The following is a 20,083-nucleotide window of genomic DNA, read 5'->3' as shown; positions in this document are numbered from 1 at the left end:
ATAGGACTGCATTGCACATTATCAAAAAAAGAAGATGAATTTTCAACTGAGTATCATCTCTACATTTGGTGTATGAGGAATCATGATGGAATGCTGCAATAAAAAGGTTTCAACAAAAAGGAATGTCAGCTTTGGTTTTCATATGTTTTTAACCCAGTTGCTTGGTGACCAGTTTCTAGTAACCAACATTTTGTTTGGACTTCTGTGCAAATCTTAGAAAATGGATTTTAATTAAACTACCATGCAATTATGTTTGGATATCCAGATGTGCCTACACAGATCAACTTACATTAATTTATACTTTTTTGTCTTTAAAGGGCATGTGCATCTAACAGTCAAATTAATGTTAAAATTTAAGTCCACAGTTGATAGACTACGGACCAGATTCAACTAAGCTGTTCCACTGGTGGGAACTAGTGCAAGGGTTTTCACTAGTGCAATGGGGCTCCCCCTCCCTGCTCCCCAGATATGCCTACCTCCCTCCAATCTGCTCTCAGGAATTGCAAGAACCCCCAGAATAGCATGTGGAGCAAGGAGAGACAAGGTCCTTCCATTGGTCAAGCAGTAATGCTTGCACTGGCAGAAGAATCTTTTTACCACTATGCTGAATTTTACAAGCTAAACTGAAGCTTGTGTAGAGGATTACAGCCATAACCTCTGAACTCTATGTTTTGGAATTCAACAAACCAGTTAATTAAGCATAGTTTGTCAGGTTCAAATGATGTAGCAAAGTGGGATTAATCTAAAATGGAAGCAAAATGTTCCAAACTTCTCTTTGCAGCTGAATCCAAAGATGAGGAGCATATGAATTTGAGGCTCACCAGGACTCATTCTCACAGCACTAAACATTTAGCATTATGTCTGAATCAGTCCAGTAAGTCTAACCACACTGCTAGCATTCACTGTAAGCATGAACTTCACCAAAACATAGGTATATTGTGGTCACCTATGAGAAAGCGGGGTATATGCACAAAGCCACATTTCAGAGATCCCTGAAATATAACAAAGATCCCAGACTTTGCACTGTATAGATTCCTGATCCATTAATATTTACAAGTCTAGTTCATTGTAGTTGCTTAAAGCTGCTACTAGTGATCATTTCCTAAAAGTGTGAAGAAAATCTCTTCTGTTTTTACTCTCTGGCCATGGAGAATTTTTAAGAACAGTAGTCACCAGATGGCACTACTATACTGTCGGTTGATTCAGTGTTACACTGGAGTAGGGCATCCGAAATCAGTGGGACTGTATACGGTCATCTCTGAGCTATCTGTTGTTGTTGTTGTTGTTTAGTCGTGTCCGACTCTTCGTGACCCCCTGGACCAGAGCACGCCAGGCACTTCTGTCTTCCACTGTCTCCCGCAGTTTGGTCAGACTCATGTTTGTTGCTTCGAGCTATCTAGGTGTATAAGATTAAAAGCCTTTGGTCATGCAAGTTTTATTGTTAAAGATTGAGCACACAGGCGAGTGAGATCTTTGCAGCCAGTAAAATAATTTGTCCCCCATGTTAACCCCTGCTCAGTTTTTGTAGGAATATTCCTGAGGGATTCAAATATTGCAGTCTAGTAATGGCTGCAAGTACACCTGCTAGTTTAAAAGGATAAACACTGCCAACTGAAATGTGGATTGGGGAGAGGATGGAATAAATAATGGCCCTCTTTTGGGTGAGAGGCAGCTTCTCCCTTGCTGTGGCATATTCATTGGCACAGCTGCAGTGGAGGTGCCCAGCCACTTCCATTGCTTGCTAAGGCACTATTATAAACAAAGATACATGGCAATGACTCCTTTCCCACCCACCCATGCCCTGCATGCATTCAGAGGAGCCTCCAATGTCTGAAGGCTAGCTTCCTTAAGAAACAGCATGGTCCATCCATGATGTCCTTATGAGTTCTATATCAGACCATACCTCTGTGAAACAGATCTCATTAAATCAGACCAGCATGATTACAGCCACAAAGGAGTGATGAAGAGCAGTACACTGGTCTTCTCCAATGGAATGGTTCCCGACTGAGCCTAGTAGACTGGAAGTGGCCAGAAGTGTGAGAGGAAGAAAGACTGGAAGACTCCCAGCCAAGTGAGAAAGTCAACCTCTTGGTTACTTGATTTGTGATATTTACTTCATGTGGTTGCTGTAGGGGTTGTGGTTGCTGTCCTTATGGTACGGTTTGATTGTAATCATTCAGTGAAGAGAAACCTCTGACTTCTGCAGTGTATAAACTCTGTGGCTTAGTGAATGCCACAGCATGTCTAACTACAAAACGAAGCATTAGCGTTCAAAATACAATGCTTGGAGCATCAACATGCGGATGTAAAAACAGCAAGTAAAAAGGACAAGTAATTTGGAGTTTACAAATTACAGAGAGGCAGCCATGTTGCAGAAAAAAACAGAACAAAAAATTGTGGCACCTTAAGGACTAACATATTCATTAGTCAAAACAAAATAAGAAAAATTCTTCCAGTATCACCTTAAAGACAAACTAAGTTTGTTATTGGTATGAGTATTGAGTATTGGTATGGTATGACTTAGTTGGTCTCTAAGGTGCTACTGGAAGGAATTTTTAAATTTTGTTTCGACCATGGCTGACCAAGATGGCTACCTACCTATATTTGTTAGTGACAGATCAACACTTTAAAGAGTCTTGAGGCAGGTCCGGCAGGAAGGAAGGAAGGAAGGAAGGAAGGAAGGAAGGAAGGAAGGAAGGACTCTTTCCCTTGGTTTCCTGCACTGACCATAGTGCAAGCCACAGAGGGGGAGGCTGTCAGAGATAGATAAGGCCCTTTTATTTCCAACAGATACCTCTGGGAATCTCACGGGAAATCTCACAATCCCTTGGAAGGGAGCCTGCCTTGTCTACTGCTACCATGGTGCAGATGCTATTGGGAGGTAGACGCCACTGTCCCCCTCTAAAAAGTGTATCTGATTAGTCTTCCTTTGCAGAAAGAGATGTAAAAATCATAAAGTAAATGTAAAATAAATAAATGAAAGGCTACTCCTGCTTCGTTTTCAAATATATTTATTTTTTCAAAAAATAATTTACAAATAAGGAGATGGGACACTGAATGAAATAAGTGTGTGAGGGTTTTGAAACACATCTTTACACAATAATCACATGGTATAATGAGCATTATATTTTTTAAAAATCTAGATTACAACTATATTGCCACAAAAAAATTGCCAAGGCCATCTTAGAAGAGAAAAACATATATTTTTCATTTAACAATTGTTATAAGTACTACTCTTACAACAGTAAACTGAATGGAATTCTAACATTACAAGGACAGCATTCTATATTTGATGACAAGAAGCTTCAAATGCATGATTAAATATATTTGATTTTCCAGTATAATTGCAAAAGCAAGAAAATAGAGGTCTGCTTTCTTTAAATACACACTGTAAAAATGTATACAGTGAAGTCAAGGTAGCTAGGAAAGGGGCTATCTGCTCCCCAAGTGGGATATAATAAAATAAGGAACATCTTTACCACAAGATAGCTTTGTTTACTGTATATTTCGCTCCCACTCCCAATAGCATAACTGAACAGTGTGGACTAGCTAATGGCACAAAAAAACACAAGAAAACATTTAAAATGCAGTATTTTGGTGGTACATGATTTGTTCCAAAAAAAGCACAGTCATGTTTGTATTTGTATTATATTAGGTCAAATTTATTGTCCAGCTAAAGACAGAGCACAGAAAAAGTCTCTTGTGAAGCTGTGATCATTTAGCATTTTGTTCCAGAGCAGAGTACTCCATTTCCGATACCCTGGAAGTATCAATTAGTTTGGTAAGGCCTGTTTTGGCCGAGTACTTAAAGATGAATGCCTTCATGAGCTCATACTTGTAGTTTCGGTTGATGAAGCTGTAGAGTATGGGGTTGACGCAGCAGTGAACCAGAGACAAGCACTGAGTGACATGAAGAGCTGCAAAGAAGAAGCTCTCCATGTGGCAGCTGAAGGGAAGGAAATGGAAGGTCAGCAACAAGTCAAGCAAGACCACGACATGGTACGGCAGCCAGCAGACCAGAAACACAATGACGTAGGAAAAAATTATTTTCCCGTTGCTCTTCCTCTCTTGGTCACTAGAGGCAGATATGGCTCTTGCTAGGAGACAATAGAAAATGGCAATGATGGGGAAAGGAATGACAAAACCTAGAATGACAGAACTCAGTTCCATGCTAGCCAGCCACTCCTTAGCATTCTCCTCCGGGTAGACGGGGCGGCAATAGGTCTCATTGTTGGAGGAAACGGTCTTCAGGTAGTGGGTATCAGGGATAGACACAAAGAAAGCAAAAAGCCAGACAAAGATGCAGATGCAACGGCGGATCCTCTTCTTTTTAACACTGCTGGAGGTTGTGAAGCAGGCCACGGAGAGATATCGATCCACACTCATGCATGCCAGGAAGAAGATGCTCCCATATAGATTGATGGAAAACACGAGGTGAGTGATCTTGCAAGTGATCTCTCCCATGTGCCACTGGCTGTGCTGAACAAGGGAGACCACCCAGACTGGAAGAGTGATGATCACACACAAGTCGGCAATGGCTAGATTGAAGATATAGAGATGAGTTTCGTAGCCAGTTGTTTTGGCTTGGAAGTTCATCCAGACAACCACAAAATTGGCCACTAAGCCTATCATAAATATAAATATATAAAAAATGGAGAGGGTGTAAAGCAGGGCACTTTTGTTGAGCATAGCTGGGCATGATAAGGAGTCCACAGTGATGCAGTCTCCACTGCCACAAGTCAAGTTGGTTTCAGTGAAATTCTCCACTTCCACATGTTCAAATAGGGATGGCAAATCAATGGTATTCATAGCTGGTCGATCTGGGATGGAGGGAGCCTAAGGCAAAACAAAGCAGCAAGAAGAGAAAGGATAAGCATCTTGGTTAACAAAAACAGCCATTTTTAAACAAATGCCTTCATCCCAAATAACCTGACCACCAGTCCAGAGACACTTTGTGCACTGAATGTTTTGGTTAAGTGGCATCTTACACAACACCCTTCAGATTTTAAACAAACTACCACCATTGGCATAAAAATATTCAGAAAACCATAGAAAGGAAACATTGGCATTTTGTACACTTTTGCTTTAAGTGATAGTTCTGCTGCACTGCAGTCTCTGGATGTAAGATACACAAAGACATCAGGGTTAAATAACTGCTGGGTGTCTGTCATCTATAACTTAAATCATACAGCTCTCAATATAAGCAATGTGTCCTATCTGCTTACCCTAGCAGTTTCAAAACTACAATTCTAGGCTAAAGGGTTAGCCTGCAATACTCAAGCTTCCCACTAGAATAAACCCATCAATGTGTCTGAAAATTGCTGGCAAACACTGTCATCCCTTGCTTTAGAAAGCACTAAAATCAAATCTTGCTGGATGGGGCCATCAGTTTATAGTGTTCAAGGCGTTTACAATTTTAGTGGGGTTTTTGATGAGGCTGCATAAAATTGAGAACTGTAGTGCAATGTTTGCCCAGTAAATCCCCAACCATTTTTTTTTTTCTAAATAACGTTGGAGAAAGCTGTTCAAAGACAGCAGTCTTTACATTAAGTCAAGTGGCAGTTTGGGATGTCATTAAGAGTGGCAAGGCTGATGACAGACAGATCTGATCCATGACATTTTCACTGGAAAGTTTTTCTGCATAAGTTGTGTAGGCATGAAGAGGAGCTGGGCAAGACCATTAGTGGAATGGTCATTAGTGGAAGAAGAGGTGCCATTTATATTTCACTGTATGAGGCATCATCGTGCCTTGGGTTGGCCCTAAGCAATTTGAAAAGGCAAAAGTTACTGCTTCGGAATTTGATATCTACCTACCACAACATTTGATTTTCCACACCCTTTACCACATTTATCATGAGTTGATGGTGACAGCAATTATTTAATGTATTTATCTTGGGTTGTATTTATCTTGCCTGGAGGTTCTTTCCCCACAGATTATAGTCAAAAGCTACTGAAAAACTATTGATAAACTACTGATAAAATTATTCAAATTTATGTAGCACTTTCAAAAACTATTTGTGCTGGTGATTATTTTAACATTCTGCAGCAACTGTATCCATAGACCAATTGCACACTTTGTGAAAAAGTACTCACTTGCTTCTCCCAAATTTGCAGGCAGTTAATTTCACTGGATGACCCTGTGCAATAGTGTTTTGATGAAGACCAGATAGGTTTTTATATAGTTGGTCTTCCTTTCCATATCATTTATCAATGATAAAACTTTTTTTTTACTTTGATTGCTTTTCTGACATTTATATCCCACCATTCCTCCATGATGCAGCTAGTGGACTCACAGCTGTCCATGGAGGCACAGGTCAATTCTGTATCCAGGGCAGCTGTCTACCAGCTCCATCTGGTACGCAGGCTGAGACCCTACCTGCCCATGGACTGTCTTGCCAGAGTGGTGAATGCTCTAGTTATCTCCCGCTTGGACTACTGCAATGCACTCTACATGGGGCTACCTTTGAAGGTGACCCGGAAACTACAACAAATCCAGAATGCGGCAGCTAGACTAGTGACTGGGAGCGGCTGCCGAGACCACATAACACCAGTATTGAAAGACCTACATTGGCTCCCAGTACGTTTCCGAGCACAATTCAAAGTGTTGGTGCTGACCTTTAAAGCCCTAAATGGCCTCAGCCCAGTATATCGAAAGGAGTGTCTCCACCCCCATCGTTCTACCCGGACACTGGGGCCCAGCGCCGAGGGCCTTCTGGCGGTTCCCTTGCTGCGAGAAGCCAAGTTACAGGGAACCAGGCAGAGGGCCTTCTTGGTAGTGGCACCCGCCCTGTGGAACGCCCTCCCACCAGATGTCAGAGAGAAGAATAACTACCAGACTTTTAGAAGACATCTGAAGGCAGCCCTCTTTAGGGAAGCTTTCAGTGTTTAACAGACCACTGTAATTTAATACTTTGTTGAAAGCCACCCAGCACAGCTGCCAACTTTTCCCTTTTTTAAAGGGAAATTCCCTTATTCCGAATAGGATATCTTGCAAGAAAAGGGAAAAGCTGACAGCTATGCTGCCCAGAGTGGCTGGGGAAACCAAGCCAGATGGGCTGGGTATAAATAATAAATTCTATTCTATTCCACGTCCAGGCAGGTGCAGCCTTTATTTGTCTCAGACGCCCCAGGATTCCCATTCCTCCTTGATGCCAGTATGGAGCTTGTATAAATCTTCCTCCACAATTGGGAGTGGGAATTGAGAAAAAGCCTGGGGTGGGGAGCAAGTTCCCTGAAATATACTCAGAGTCGCAAAGTGATTTCATGCTCTTTATTCAGCTCATAGTGGTGAGGAGGAATGAATGAATGAAAGTCCCCTCAAAGTATCTGCTTTATATACATTATTTACACAATGGGCTGCACATGATTGGCTAATTCCGGAATTCTACTGTAAGCCAATCAGGTTGCGGATTCACTTCTATCTGGAGCATGATTGGGTGGTTCCTGCCAACCAATCATACTGCTGTATTGTTCTAGGACCAATCAGACTGCTGCAGTTTGGATCCTGTTCAACTCAGTACATAACATTCCCCATCTCTCCTGCCCTGTATGGTGAGTAATACACCACTTCACATGCACCCCAATGCCACTCAGAATTGCACTGCAAGTCTTAAGTCTGACTTCATGAGAAAGGCAGACTTTACCCCACAACACACTGTTTTTAGCTAGACTCCACTTGTTGAAATATAGGTTTTAATATTGCACATAGTCTTCTAAATATGGGTATATTGTACATAGGTTGTCATGATGCAGTGGTGTGGCGTGCTCATTTTGCTAGAAAAGCGTGCATAAATTTTATGGATTAGGCAGAAATTCAATGGGTGAAGCTTTTTCACAGAACAGAGGGACAGTGGTGGTATTTTATGCACTCAGAAGTGGAAAGGCTTACTATGAAGGCTGGAAGTATATGAGAAAGTGAGGAACAGGGAAGTACCACTGAGAGCTAAATATGTAAAGAAAGAAAAAGACTTACAATTGAGGCTTCTCTAGAATGCTTGGCATTTCTTTCAGCTTTTTAAGCATTTAGAATAAAACTAACTGAATCTCACTGCTATAAATATATTGAACTGAGAGATCTGAAGCAGCAGTTATTACGAGAATCAGTCAGGATGAGAAATGGCTAAAAGCCTTCAGAAACTGCTCTTTTCTGATTTAACAATGGCTTTATCTTTGAGCAACTCCAGCAGGTTGTCTTATCCCCTTGTAATCATTTACATTGGCTCAGAAGAGTTCTGAAAATTTAAACTCACGGCACTGAAACCAGAATCCAGCCCTTCTCCTTCATTCATCTCAGATCTCCTTTTGTGGCCAGTCTCTGTGCTGCTATCAGGCGGTGGTGGCAACAGACCTACCAAAACCTACAGAGAGACGCTGAATGGCTCCAAGGAGCGCTAGTGCAGTGGTGCCCTCTGGGTGGCGCTGTGCCAACATGAGAGCAAGCGCCTCATGACCCCCAAGCTCAAAGACAGAAGGCGACCATTTCTTCACACACGTGCCCAGACACAGAGGCAAAGATGTACAGTTGGGTGTCTTTCTGGCCTTGTGGCACAATCACACTTTTGAGCCTTGTTGGAGTGGGGGTGGTAAAACTATCTCCAGCCAGGTGTATTTCAGTTCCTCAGGTAGGTGGACATGCCACACCCCCTCTCCACCCAGCACCTTTCCTCATTGGCAGCAGTTTCATCAAACAAACTGCTCTCCAAACTCAGGATAGTTTAATGTATTATGGGATGCATGAGTTGCTGAGGAGTGCATGGTATTCTAGGATCTGGAATGTGCCTACACACAGAGAGAGATGCTGTGATTTGTGCTCCTTAGAGCTTTTCAAGAGAATGCCTGCCACTTACGTATCAGAAGGCAGAGACTTTTAGTAATGTTGCTGGGCACTTCAGAGCTTGGGTGGGGAATCTTAGGCCTGGGCCTGAACGTGGCCTTCCAGGCCTCTCAGTATGGTCCCTGGGGCTGTTACCAGGCCCCACACCCCATGGCCATGCCCCCTTCAGAAGCCCTGCTCTGTAGCTCACTCTGTGCTTCTGCACAACTGGAATGGGCTCTGGGACTCTGGGTTGCCTGGAGCGGGGGGGGGCGATGCTGAGATGGAGTGTGCATGCTGGGGGTGTTTATAGAAACCACTAACATTTCTTGTCCAAGGTAAGAATAATACCTGTCACTCTACTCACCTCTGTGGCCCCCAGAAGGCTGTCCATGAAGGAATGTGGCCCTTAGGCTGTAAAAGGTCCCCCACCCCTGACATGGAGATATGGAAGTCAAAGGACTGGTTGAAAATGACCACAGTCGTTTCTTCCCTTGGAAAACATTCACAACCCAACCACACCTTTAAGACTTAGATTATGCATTTCCAATACAGTCATGCCTTGGTTTTCGAAGGCCCTGGAACTCGGACGTTTTGGCTCCCTAACGCTGCAAACCCAGAAGTGATTGTTCCGGTTTGCAGGTGTTCTTTTGGAACCCAAATGTCCAACAGGGCTTCCATGGCTTTTCATTGGCTGCAGGAGCTTCCTGCAGCCAATCAGAAGCCGCAATTTGGTTTTCAAACATTCTGGAAGTTGAACGGACTTCTGGAATGGATTCCATTCGCTTTCCAAGGTACGACTGTACTTATTTCATGCAAAGTTGTCTACACCCGCCACCCCTTTTTGGATGGTTGCCAGGCCCAACTTTTACAGAACTTGCCTATTGAACTAGTAACCTGCTCCCTTCTCTGCTTACTCTGGCCTGTGGGGCAGTGTTAATTTGATTTAGCAAGCAGCTACATGTGGAAGCCAAGAAAGTACTTATCTGGCAGGCTCCTTTTATGAACATCTCGGAGCTCCCTCTTCCCCATTAAACATCACCCTCGTAATGGAAAGTCTGGCAAGATGGCCAAGGCGTGCTTCTGCAGACCGACCAAAGACCAAATGAAATCAGCAACACTGGATAAAGCATCCTCCTCATAGCATCAGGAAGGACTGAATCTGCAGCCATCAAGAGACTGCTTTGGGAATGCACGCTGTGGACAACTGAAGCAAAAAAGAAGTCTTCTGAACAGAGGAGGGCAGTGAAAAATTGTGGGCAGCTCAGATGTGGTTATGTAGGAGGTACAAAACCATGACCAGTTGCTTTCTTTTACTCCCTGCCACAATTCAGTTAGTTATAATGAGAAACAGCCCTCATATTGTCAAGGTAAGGCATGGAGTTGGAAAGCTCAACCCTCTCCTCCTGGGGCAGAACCACGGCTGCCTTCCATCCACCTAAGAAGCAAGCGGCTAATAGGAGCTATGCCTTGTCGATCTCAAGATTGGAGTATTGGAGTGCCCTCTACGTGGTATGGCCTGTGAAGAGAGTTTGGAAACTGCACCTGGTCCAGAATATGGCAGCTTCACCCAAGTTACCCACGTCACAATGGTGGATGCATGTTACATCTGCCCTTAAAATACTACACTGGCTACCGGTCAGGTTGCAGGCTCACTTAGAAGTAATACGGTCTGCTTTGCTTTTTAAAACCTTTCAGGCTCTAATTCAGCCTTTCTCAACCTTGGGACCCCAGATGTTGTTGGACAACAACTCCCATAATCCCTATCCAGCAAGACAATTGGTCCGGGGTGATGGGAGTTGTAGTCCAACAATACCGGGGAACCCAAAGTTCAGAAAGGCTTCTCTGAATTGTCAGGATCAAAGTGTCTGAAGAAACACCTTCTCTTCTATCTCCCCCCAATTTGCAAGGAACACCCCGCTCAGAATGCCCATGTCATCTAGTGAAAAGCACAGGATATTCTTTGTGGTAGCTTTCTCCCCTTCTAAAAAGGCCAAACCAGTCAATTCCCTTTCATCTTTCGAAAAATCCTGGGGTGTGAGGCTGCTGAACTGAAGTTGTTTCTTATTAATCTGCTGTTGGACAAATCTATGGATTAACAGTGTTTATACAGACATTGAATTTTAAGGTGCAATTTAAATGCCCAACCCAACTGCTTCACTAATTCTAGGGTGTGTAAGGTGCAGTAGCTGTTTATTTCCAAAACACCAACAAATCTATACCCCACAACTGTCCATTCCCAAATTGCCAAGTTCTTTCTCTTTCTCTCTTCTGCTCCTCCATAAAAGCTGCTGTAGTATTGGATAAGAGAGAGAACAGGATCAGAAAGGGACTAACTCTGCACAGGTTTGCTCTTTTTGTCTTATCTTTATGTAAGTGTTTTAAATCTTTCACTGTAAGCTGACCTGATAAGGCAAGTTTTAATACAAAAAGTAAAAATAAAGAGAAGTTGGGTTCTCCAATGTCCTTCCTGAGGACCAAACTAGAAACACGAGGGTAGCAAATCTGTTGTTTAAACCCAGAGCTCCCACCATCAGGAAGACGCTATATTTTAGCAGCAAAGGGGCTGCATGCGTGCAGAGGAGGGTAGCCCTCCTCACATACATGGTCTGTCCTCCAAACGTCACCTTCTCCACGGCTGAGATCCAGTACGGAAAGTGCACTCAGTTAGGGGAAAAAGCAAATTTAGCCACGGGTTCTATACCTTCTCCCATTGTGCTTCTTTAGCCTACCTCCACCGAAACCTGTTTATCTGAGCATAAAGCTCATAGATCTACCATATCATACCTAGTTTGACCCTAACACAATCTGATTTATCTTTCTTTATTGAGATTTTTCACAAGACAGACAAACATCCATACATCATCGGGGCTCAGGACCCTGGACAGATGCCACAGAGCTCATCCAACTTCACAACAAAGACTCACCCACTTCTCTTTGATTTGAGGTAATCCCTTGTTTGTTCATGTCACCAACCCCTGCAATATATTTTAATCCCACTCTTATTGTTGTCAAATGGTGTTTAACAAGATATTAATACAGAGCGTATGTGTGTTTGCGTGTGTGCCTGCAAATGTTAAAACTGTATGCTTTTTCAGAGAAAGGAACACTGTTTGTCTTGGCAAAGCAAGATTGGTTTTAGTACAACTACTCAGAATATACTGCCCTCTACTGAAAAAATATATATATCAAAAATTCTGGTACCTCCTCTACAAGATTTGCAGGTTTCTCTCGTTTTAAAAACAATCAATAGACATAGCACCATGTGCAGAGGCAGATCTGGGGGTTGACCAGCTTGGTCCCCACCAAAGGCACAGGCCCGGCAGGGGAGGGGACACAAAAATCAAGCCTCTTCCCTCTGGCTTGGAGTGGCTAGGAGCCTGCCCCACTGGCTGCCTATTCCCTGGCTGCCCCGCCACTGCTCTGGGTGGCTTTGATAGGCACATAGGCACTTCTGGGCGGCTCGGTGGAGGAATCCGGTCACTGGCACGGGCCATTGCAGCAGTCTTCCAGGGCTCCCTCCCAAGAGAAAAGCAATAAAAAGCAACACTTTTGAGTTTCTTGTCCATGGTCTCTCCTGGCTTCAGAGGCGCCAATACATCTCCTTGCCAAGGGCACAAGGGATGTGGGGGGAGCACAAATACACCTCCTTGCCAGTGGTGCAAAGGGAGCTTAGGTGCATCTCTGACAAGTGTGCAAAAGGCTTCTCAGAATTTTGCATTTTATTTGTGGGCAGAAACATTGGGGTATAGGAGAAGTGCATCTCATGACATTTATCCAGGGGAAACATAAATTCTTAAACAGTTGCTTGAGTGTGAGGCTCACCATTAACAGTGGCAGTAAAACGGCTTCTTTTATTTTCTTTCCTCCCAACTGGGGGTGGTGTTGTTTTGGGTACTGCTACTCTTGCAACTGGCAACAGCAGCAGCAACCATGGGCGCAACGTGGCCTCCATTTTGCATCCTCCACAATGTCCCAGATCAAGCATCGTTCCAGGGCATGAAGGGGGTGGCACACAAATAAATGGAGACTATTCAGAGGGAAAGCAGGTTGGTGAGAAAATGAAATGTCTCTGTAAAAACATGTGCCTAGGAATTTCTGAGTCATTTTGGCCCAGTTCTAGATACAGTGGAACCTCTGTTTACGAATGCTTCTGGTTACACACGCTTCAGGTTATGAACACCGCTAACCCAGAAGCAGTTGCTCCTGGTTGCGAACTTTGCCCTGGGATGCGAGCAGAAGTTGCGCAGCGGGAGGCGCCATTAGCGAAAGCGCGCCTCAGGATAAGAACAGTTTCAACTTAAGAATGGACCTCTGGAACGAATTAAGTTCGTAACCAGAGGTAGCACTGTATCAGTAAACAAACATGTGGCTATCAGGGAATCAGGACCATCTTCCTCATATTTCATGAAAACAGACTGTATTAACAATATAGTTTAAAATACATGTTTCCCAAGGGAATAAAAAGAGTGCGAATTTTGTCATAAAACTACCCACATTACCTGCCAGCAGCACCAATGTCACTTAGTTCTCTACATCCCTGCTCATCACTGCTCATTCACCTGCAAGTCGCTAACTGCTTCTGCTGCCACCGATTTGGACATCTAATGGCATGTTTTCAAACTGCACTGGCTCCCGGTGGAGTACAGGGTCAGATTTAAGGTGCTGCTTTTGACCTTTAAAGCCCTTCACGGCCTAGGACCCTCGTACCTACGGGACCGCCTCTCCCGGTATGCCCCACGGAGGACCTTAAGGTCCATAAATAGCAACACCCTAGAGGTCCTGGGCCCTAAGGAAGTTAGATTGGCTTCAACCAGAGACAGGGCCTTTTCAACACTGGCTCCGGCCTGGTGGAACGCTCTGCCTCATGAGACCAGGGCCCTGCAGGATCTGATTTCTTTCCGCAGGGCCTGTAAGACAGAGTTGTTCCACCTGGCCTTTGACCTGGAGCCAATTTGATTCCCTCCCTTTCTTTTTTCTTTTCGTTCTCCTCCTGCGATGAGGCTACATTTTAATATTTTGTTTCAATATTTTAATGTTGTATTTTAATTTTGTTTTTAAGTTGTTATCATTCAACTTGTTTTTATTATTGCTTGTAAGCCGCTCTGAGCCCAGCCTTGGCTGGGGAGGGCGGGGTATAAATAAAAATATTATTATTATTATTATTATTATTATTATTATTATTATTATTATTATTATGTCCATGGGGCAGAGATGCGATATTTCTATGCATTCAACTTGTGTTGATAGTAAAAAAATATTTAAGTTATACCAACAAGAAAATCTTATTAGCAAGAAAAAAACCATGTCATTTACAACCACATGACTCAGAGAAGCTGGAACACATTAGAGCAGAGTTTCCCAAACTTGGGTCTCCAGCTGTTTTTGGACTACAACTCCCATCATCCCTAGCTAGCAGGACCATTGGTCAGGGATAATGGGAACTGTAGTCTGAAAACAGCGGGAGACCCAAGTTTGGGAAGCCCTGCTTTAGAGTTATAACCAATTCCTCCCCCTCCCCCCAAAATAAAATAAGTTTCTAATCCTCATTGTTAAGTTTTTAAAAGAGAAAGTTTATTAGTATCCTACCCTTTCACCAGGAAGCTAAAGAAGGGAATCCATATGTTACCCAGGTGGCCTCCCATCCAGGTACTGAACGGGTCCAAACCTGCTTAGCTTCAACAAGGTTGCTGCATCACATGACTTTTAGACTGTAGCCCTGGGACTTCTATACCTTGGGAGGGCTTTCAGTTACTACCTTTTCTTCCCATCTCTGCTCCTCTGACATTCAGTGCAAAAACAATGCAAGGAACTGCACAATTGGAATGCAGTACTCAACTTGTGTAAATTAAGGAAATCAACACATTTATTTAGCCTATTCATCAAAGGGGTTCATCATATCTATTTTAAATTATCTAGATATATCTTACCCATTACTTTCACTCCTAACACTAACTAGCTAGTAAAATAATTTATTTGCTTTAAAGAATTAAGTTACTACTAATACTCTACAATCTGTAAGGACAGGGGTGAGTGGAAAAGAAGTTTTACTCATGCTTAACTTAAACTAGAAAATAAAATGTAGTTTTACTTGCTTATATGCAGGATTCTGGCATGTTTGCTTTGACTTAATCAGCTTACTGCAGCGGACAGTACTGGCTTATCACCACAATGGAAACAGAAACTGAAAAAGGAATCTCCTCACTGAGTCAAGCACATTAAAAGTAACTTGGTTTAATGTTGTGGAATCAACAGCTCATTACACTTTAACTGTCCCACTAAAAGCATCTCATTCCAATTAATGCAATGAGAATTTCAATGTGAATTTTAAGCAAATGTTTTCAAAAAGGAGCTCAGATTGATCAAGGGTAGTGCTAGATCAACATGGTGAAATCAACAATTGGGTGAGTTACTATTCTCTGCCCCTCCTCGCTGCAACGGGATAGAATAACAGCCCATGAAAGAAAAGGATTTAAGCTGATTGTAGGCTTTGTGGCCCCCTGCCAGTGCTCCCCCCAGAATAGCAAGGGAGTCTAGCCCAGTGTGCCAGCTGAAACGTAAAACAAAGCAATCTTGCCTGTTTGTTAATGAATGGCTCTGAGGTCCTACCGCATGCCAGTCAGAAGTCTCCCAGGACAGGCTCGAGAAACTGTGCTGCCCAGTCTACTTTTATTCTAGAGCCACCTCAATGTTTGTGTGGCAAGACCCCATGATGCTATTTAGATGCTTGCATGGCAACAATGCGCAGCCCCAGCCAGAAAAGTGATATGCTCAAATCGCCACGGGGATTAGCGGTTGATATTGAAGGTCAGGGACAGCCACATCCAAAGACAATTGCAGTAGAAGACCCGTCTGGCTATTGTCTGGGCTTGTTCCAGTAAGCAGAGCTGGGGGGGTCTCAGTCCTCTGGCCAGGGAGACCAGAGCTATTCTGCCCCTTACTCTCGATTTAGAAGGGCAGCGAGAATGGCAGGCTGGATAACTGTTGTAAGGCTGCACCTAAAGGAACAGCAGGTGGGTTGGATGACAGAGAAATCAGGTTTCTGAAACAGTCCACATCTGGAATCATAGCAGGAAAACAAAGATCTATACAGTCTTCCCTGTTATTCATTCATCCTCTTCATACATAAAAAACCAAGTCCTCCCAGGCACTTGATTTCCCAGCTCACCCTTTCCTCTTCCTTTGCCCAAGAAAGAATTTGATTCTGTGAGAGGATGTTTGCTGCCGTAACCAAATCACACAGCCAAATAGCTCCCCTTGACCCCTTTGCCTTCAAGAAGCAAAGCATGATGGAGCTAAAGCACACTCCTCTGTTACTGCATAGCTGCAAATTTACTTTTAACATGGCCTTTGGCATTTTGGAATTAATATGCAGAACCCAATTCTGCAAACTTCAAATCACTCTGCACATTGTGGATAATCAGGTGGTAAAATTCAGACTGCAGAATGGGTTCTTATTTTGAATGTTTCCCATGTAAAAAATGTCCTACCTTGTACATCAAGGGCTGGGGCTGGGCAAGTCTTTATCCCAATAGCACTACAGTGGTACCTTGGGATACATACGCTTCAGGTTACATATGCTTCAGGTTACAGACTCTGCTAACCCAGAAATAGTACCTCGGGTTAAGAACTTTGCTTCAGGATGAGAACAGAAATTGTGCTCCGGCGGTGCGGCAGCGGCAGGAGGCCCCATTAGCTAAAGTGGTGCTTCAGGTTAATAACTGTTTCAGGTTAAGAACGGACCACCAGAATGAATTAAGTACTTAACCCGAGGTACCACTGTACAGTGTTTTTTTAAGAGAGGGAGCTTTAAAAAATACAGAACTACACTTGCCATCCGAAGTGACACAGTCCAGAATTCTGCCATGTCAGCCTATCGTCTCATTCTGCATAAGGAGTCGAATACTGAGCCTATAGTGTTCCTATTACACATTTCTCTCTCTCCCTCCCTCTCTCTCTCTCTCTCTCTCTCTCACCTGATTCCACAGCAGCATTTATTATGGAATATTAAAACCAAGACAGAATTTCATATTTTATTGGCATAACTTCTGTTGGTCTAAAAATCTGAAATCTTTAGTCTATCCACCATTGAAGGGCTTTTAAAATATTAAATAATATTTTCAGAGCAACTTGATGTTCTTTGTCTACAACTGTTAAAAGCAAAACTGTGGAAGTATTTCTAACACTGGCTGCCATCCCAACCCAGAACTACCAAGTCCAGTCCGTCCAAGTGTAAGAACAGGATCTGAACAATTGGATTAAGGGAATTAAAAGCAGCTCAATGTGAGGTCAAACACATCACTCACTTTTATTAAGCATGCCTGAAAAACAGTAGTCCAATGCCCTAAAGAATCACCTCAAACAGACATGATAAAGGAGCTGTAGAAAAAATTGCATCAGATAGTCTTATTTGTGTTGTTAAGGCTGGGTGCAAGCATATGCAGTGTATCTGAAAAACAGACATGAACGTTGCTCTGTATCTTCTCAACCACCCACAGAACGTCTTAGCTAAATATTCTGAAGTTGTCATTTCCTTTAGCTCCTCTTCCACAAGCTCACAAAGCTGTCCTGCCAACAGCTCCCCAACTTTGATTCTGTGACGGAGATCAAGCAAACCAACAGGGCATGAACCCAACTTAATACCATTTTACACCTTCAAAACTAGGCAGACAGTATTAGATGGCATGCGATATTGGAAGACATTTATAGGCAATGCTGCTACCTATTAATAAAGTCAATTAAAATAACAGCACGGCTCCTTTCTTTCTGTCTGCTGAAGTATATCAGCTTGTTCAAAGAAAAATGATTCCTTGTGGAAGGTGTCTTTGTGGTACACTTTGCTTCTTCCCCCATCAAACCACGTGACTCTTTCTACCCAACGTCTGCTCTGTTTAGTCAAAAGTTGACAGAAAAAGAACATTTAACATTTCACTCTTTGTAGCTTATTTAATAAAACAGTGGCAAACACACAGAAACATCTGAAATGTGCAAGGCAAGGGAGGAGTCCCTTTCTCTTTTTAAAGAAAACTTGTTCCTGGAACCCTTTGGCAATGAATCAGACCTTCTGCTGGTGGAAAATTCAGGGAAGAGAAACACAGGCCTCTTTGCACAGCTCTTTGTCACTTTCCCCTGCAAATCCGAGACTCAACGGCAACATCTAAACTTACAAACAAACAAAAAGTTGCCATAGCCTTGAAACTTTGCAGAATAAAATATTCTTGGGAGTGCCCACTAATACTTTCAGAGGATCATAAAACTTTTAATGAGGCACTCTGACTTTTTTCTTTTAACCCTCATTATCCTGCTTTTAGCAACTAAGCAGAGTAACTTTACAACTCCTCATTACTGCTGAAAGTTACAGGGTGGCTGTTTATTGCCCATCCCCTGAATGCTTGTCAGGGAAGGAGCTCCGCTAGACTGCCTGACCCCAACAAATGACAACAGCAAAACAAAAGCAGCTCTTCTTTCTCCAGGGGTGTTTAGCTTCCTATTGAAACAGGGATACGCATACAAAAGAGCAGGTGACAAGTTCTCTCGCTTTTCAAAGTGTGGCTTTGTGAAACTTCTGCAACGTGATCCTAGAATCATTGACTCACAGAATTGTAGAGTTGGAAGTGACCCCAGGGGTCATCTAGTCCAACCCCCCACCGTGCAGGAATCTCAGCTAAAGCATCCATGACAGATGGCCCTCCAACCTCTGCTAAAATACTTCCAATGGAGGAGAGTCCACCAACTACATGGGTGAGTCTGTTCCACTGTCAAACAGCTCCTACTATCAGAAATTTCGTCCTGGTGATTAGTCGGAATCTCCTTTCTTGTAACTTGAAGTTGTTTGTTTGACTCCTACCATCTTAAGCATGTTTGCTTAGGGTAAATGAGACTTACTTCTCTAATGAGTGGGCTTAGGAGTGCAGCCCTCACACAGATTCCTGTGATGTGGCCAAAGCATTTCCCCTTGATGTAAATCTCCTTTGTTAACTGGCCTGACTAGCACTGAGGATCAAAAGCACTGACTGTTGCCCGCAGCCCATTTCTGCTGAGGGTCCCTTGACATTTGCAATGTCATCCCAAAACACCACAGTGCATTTGATGTGCACACCCACCTAGGACATGTGGTCAGCCTTGTAGCTCTGCAGGCTGATGCCATGCACGCTTACTCAGAAGTAAGCCCCACTTTCTTCAGTGTGCATGGTAGTGCCACATGGGTCGCTATCAATAGGGCTGCAGGCTGCAATTCCAGGCACTTCATTCTTATTATTATGCCTTTCTGACCTGCCCCACTGACCCACCCAAAATCATGCATTTAGCACTGGGTTTGGAAGTGCTGCAACTCGCTGGGCGATCAGGCTGCCCAGCCGGCAGCCCCAAAAAGGAAACTCTCCCGAAGGAAGATGCCCGCCCCGGGACGCCGTCCATCCGCTCTGGCGACGCCGATCCCCGGAGAGGAGCGCCGCGGGAAGAAGCGCGGCTCGGCTGGCCCGGCGCTCCGCTTCTCGCCCTCCCGCGCCACGCGCCCTTCGGGGGCCAGAGCCGCGCTCGGCTCCGCAGACGGAGAAGCCACCTCGCTCGCCGCCGCCGCCGCCGCCGCGCACAAAGACATTCCGGGCCGATGGCCGGCGCCGAACAAAGAAGCCTGGCGGCGGGACGAGCCCGGGCAAGCCGCCCTCCCTTCCCTTCCCTTCCCTACCTCGCCGTCTCCGCGCGCCTCTCTCGTCCTCTCCGGGCGCCGCTCGCCAGGCACTGCGCTCTCGGGCCGCCGGCCGCGCCGCTTATATCGGGGCGTGCGGGGCTGGGCCGGGCGCGCGCGGCGGGAAGGCGCCTCTAGGGGGCAGCTCGGCCCACGGGCCGCCCCACAGCCCCGAGGGGGCCGGCTCGCTCCGCGCCCGCCCCGCCCCGCGCCCTCCCTCCGCGGGCCGAGAGCACCTGCATCCTGCGGAACGCGCGCGCGGGCGCGCAACGAAAAAGCGAGCAGCGCCAGGCGAGGAGCGCGCCCGGGGCGTCCGCGCGGCTCCTCGCAGCCTCTCGGCGCGATCCTTGCAAGAGGGGGAGGCGCCCCGCGCGTTCTTTGTCACTCGAGGGAAAGCGGCGCGTCTGCAAAGCCTAGATCTTCCTGCCCTGAGGAGGATCCCGGTCCTTTCAACTCCGCGGGTCTGGTTTCCCCATCCAAGGGCAGCCTTAGGATCACGTTTCGCAACGTGCGCTTGTCCGGAAGGCTGCAGTTTTCATTTGCAAGTCGTTCTCAGTAAGCGGCATGTGCTGAACTTGGACCGC

The 20,083-nt window shown here is 44.6% G+C and overlaps 1 protein-coding gene across 1 annotated transcript; it reads right to left on the bottom strand.

Moving 5' to 3' along the window:
- Positions 1 to 2,994: 2,994 nt before the first annotated feature.
- On the bottom strand, positions 2,995 to 19,645 carry ACKR3 (atypical chemokine receptor 3). The gene is made up of 2 exons (XM_083587140.1): positions 19,500 to 19,645; positions 2,995 to 4,836 (listed from the first exon to the last, which is right to left on the bottom strand). Exon 2 carries the CDS (start codon positions 4,807 to 4,809, stop codon positions 3,715 to 3,717), a length of 1,095 nt encoding a protein of 364 aa, XP_083443266.1. The 5' UTR covers positions 4,810 to 4,836; positions 19,500 to 19,645; the 3' UTR covers positions 2,995 to 3,714.
- Between the last annotated feature and the right edge of the window lie 438 nt (positions 19,646 to 20,083).

The sequence above is a fragment of the Podarcis filfolensis genome (assembly GCF_964270895.1).
Source record: "Podarcis filfolensis genome assembly, chromosome: 1".
Lineage (NCBI taxonomy): Eukaryota > Metazoa > Chordata > Lepidosauria > Squamata > Lacertidae > Podarcis > Podarcis filfolensis.
This window is presented reverse-complemented; position numbering and strand designations above follow the sequence as displayed.

What these genes read in the sequence shown, in the direction of transcription:
- ACKR3 (XM_083587140.1), bottom strand. Translation starts at nt 4,809, where the DNA reads ATGAATACCATTGATTTGCCATCCCTATTTGAACATGTGGAAGTGGAG.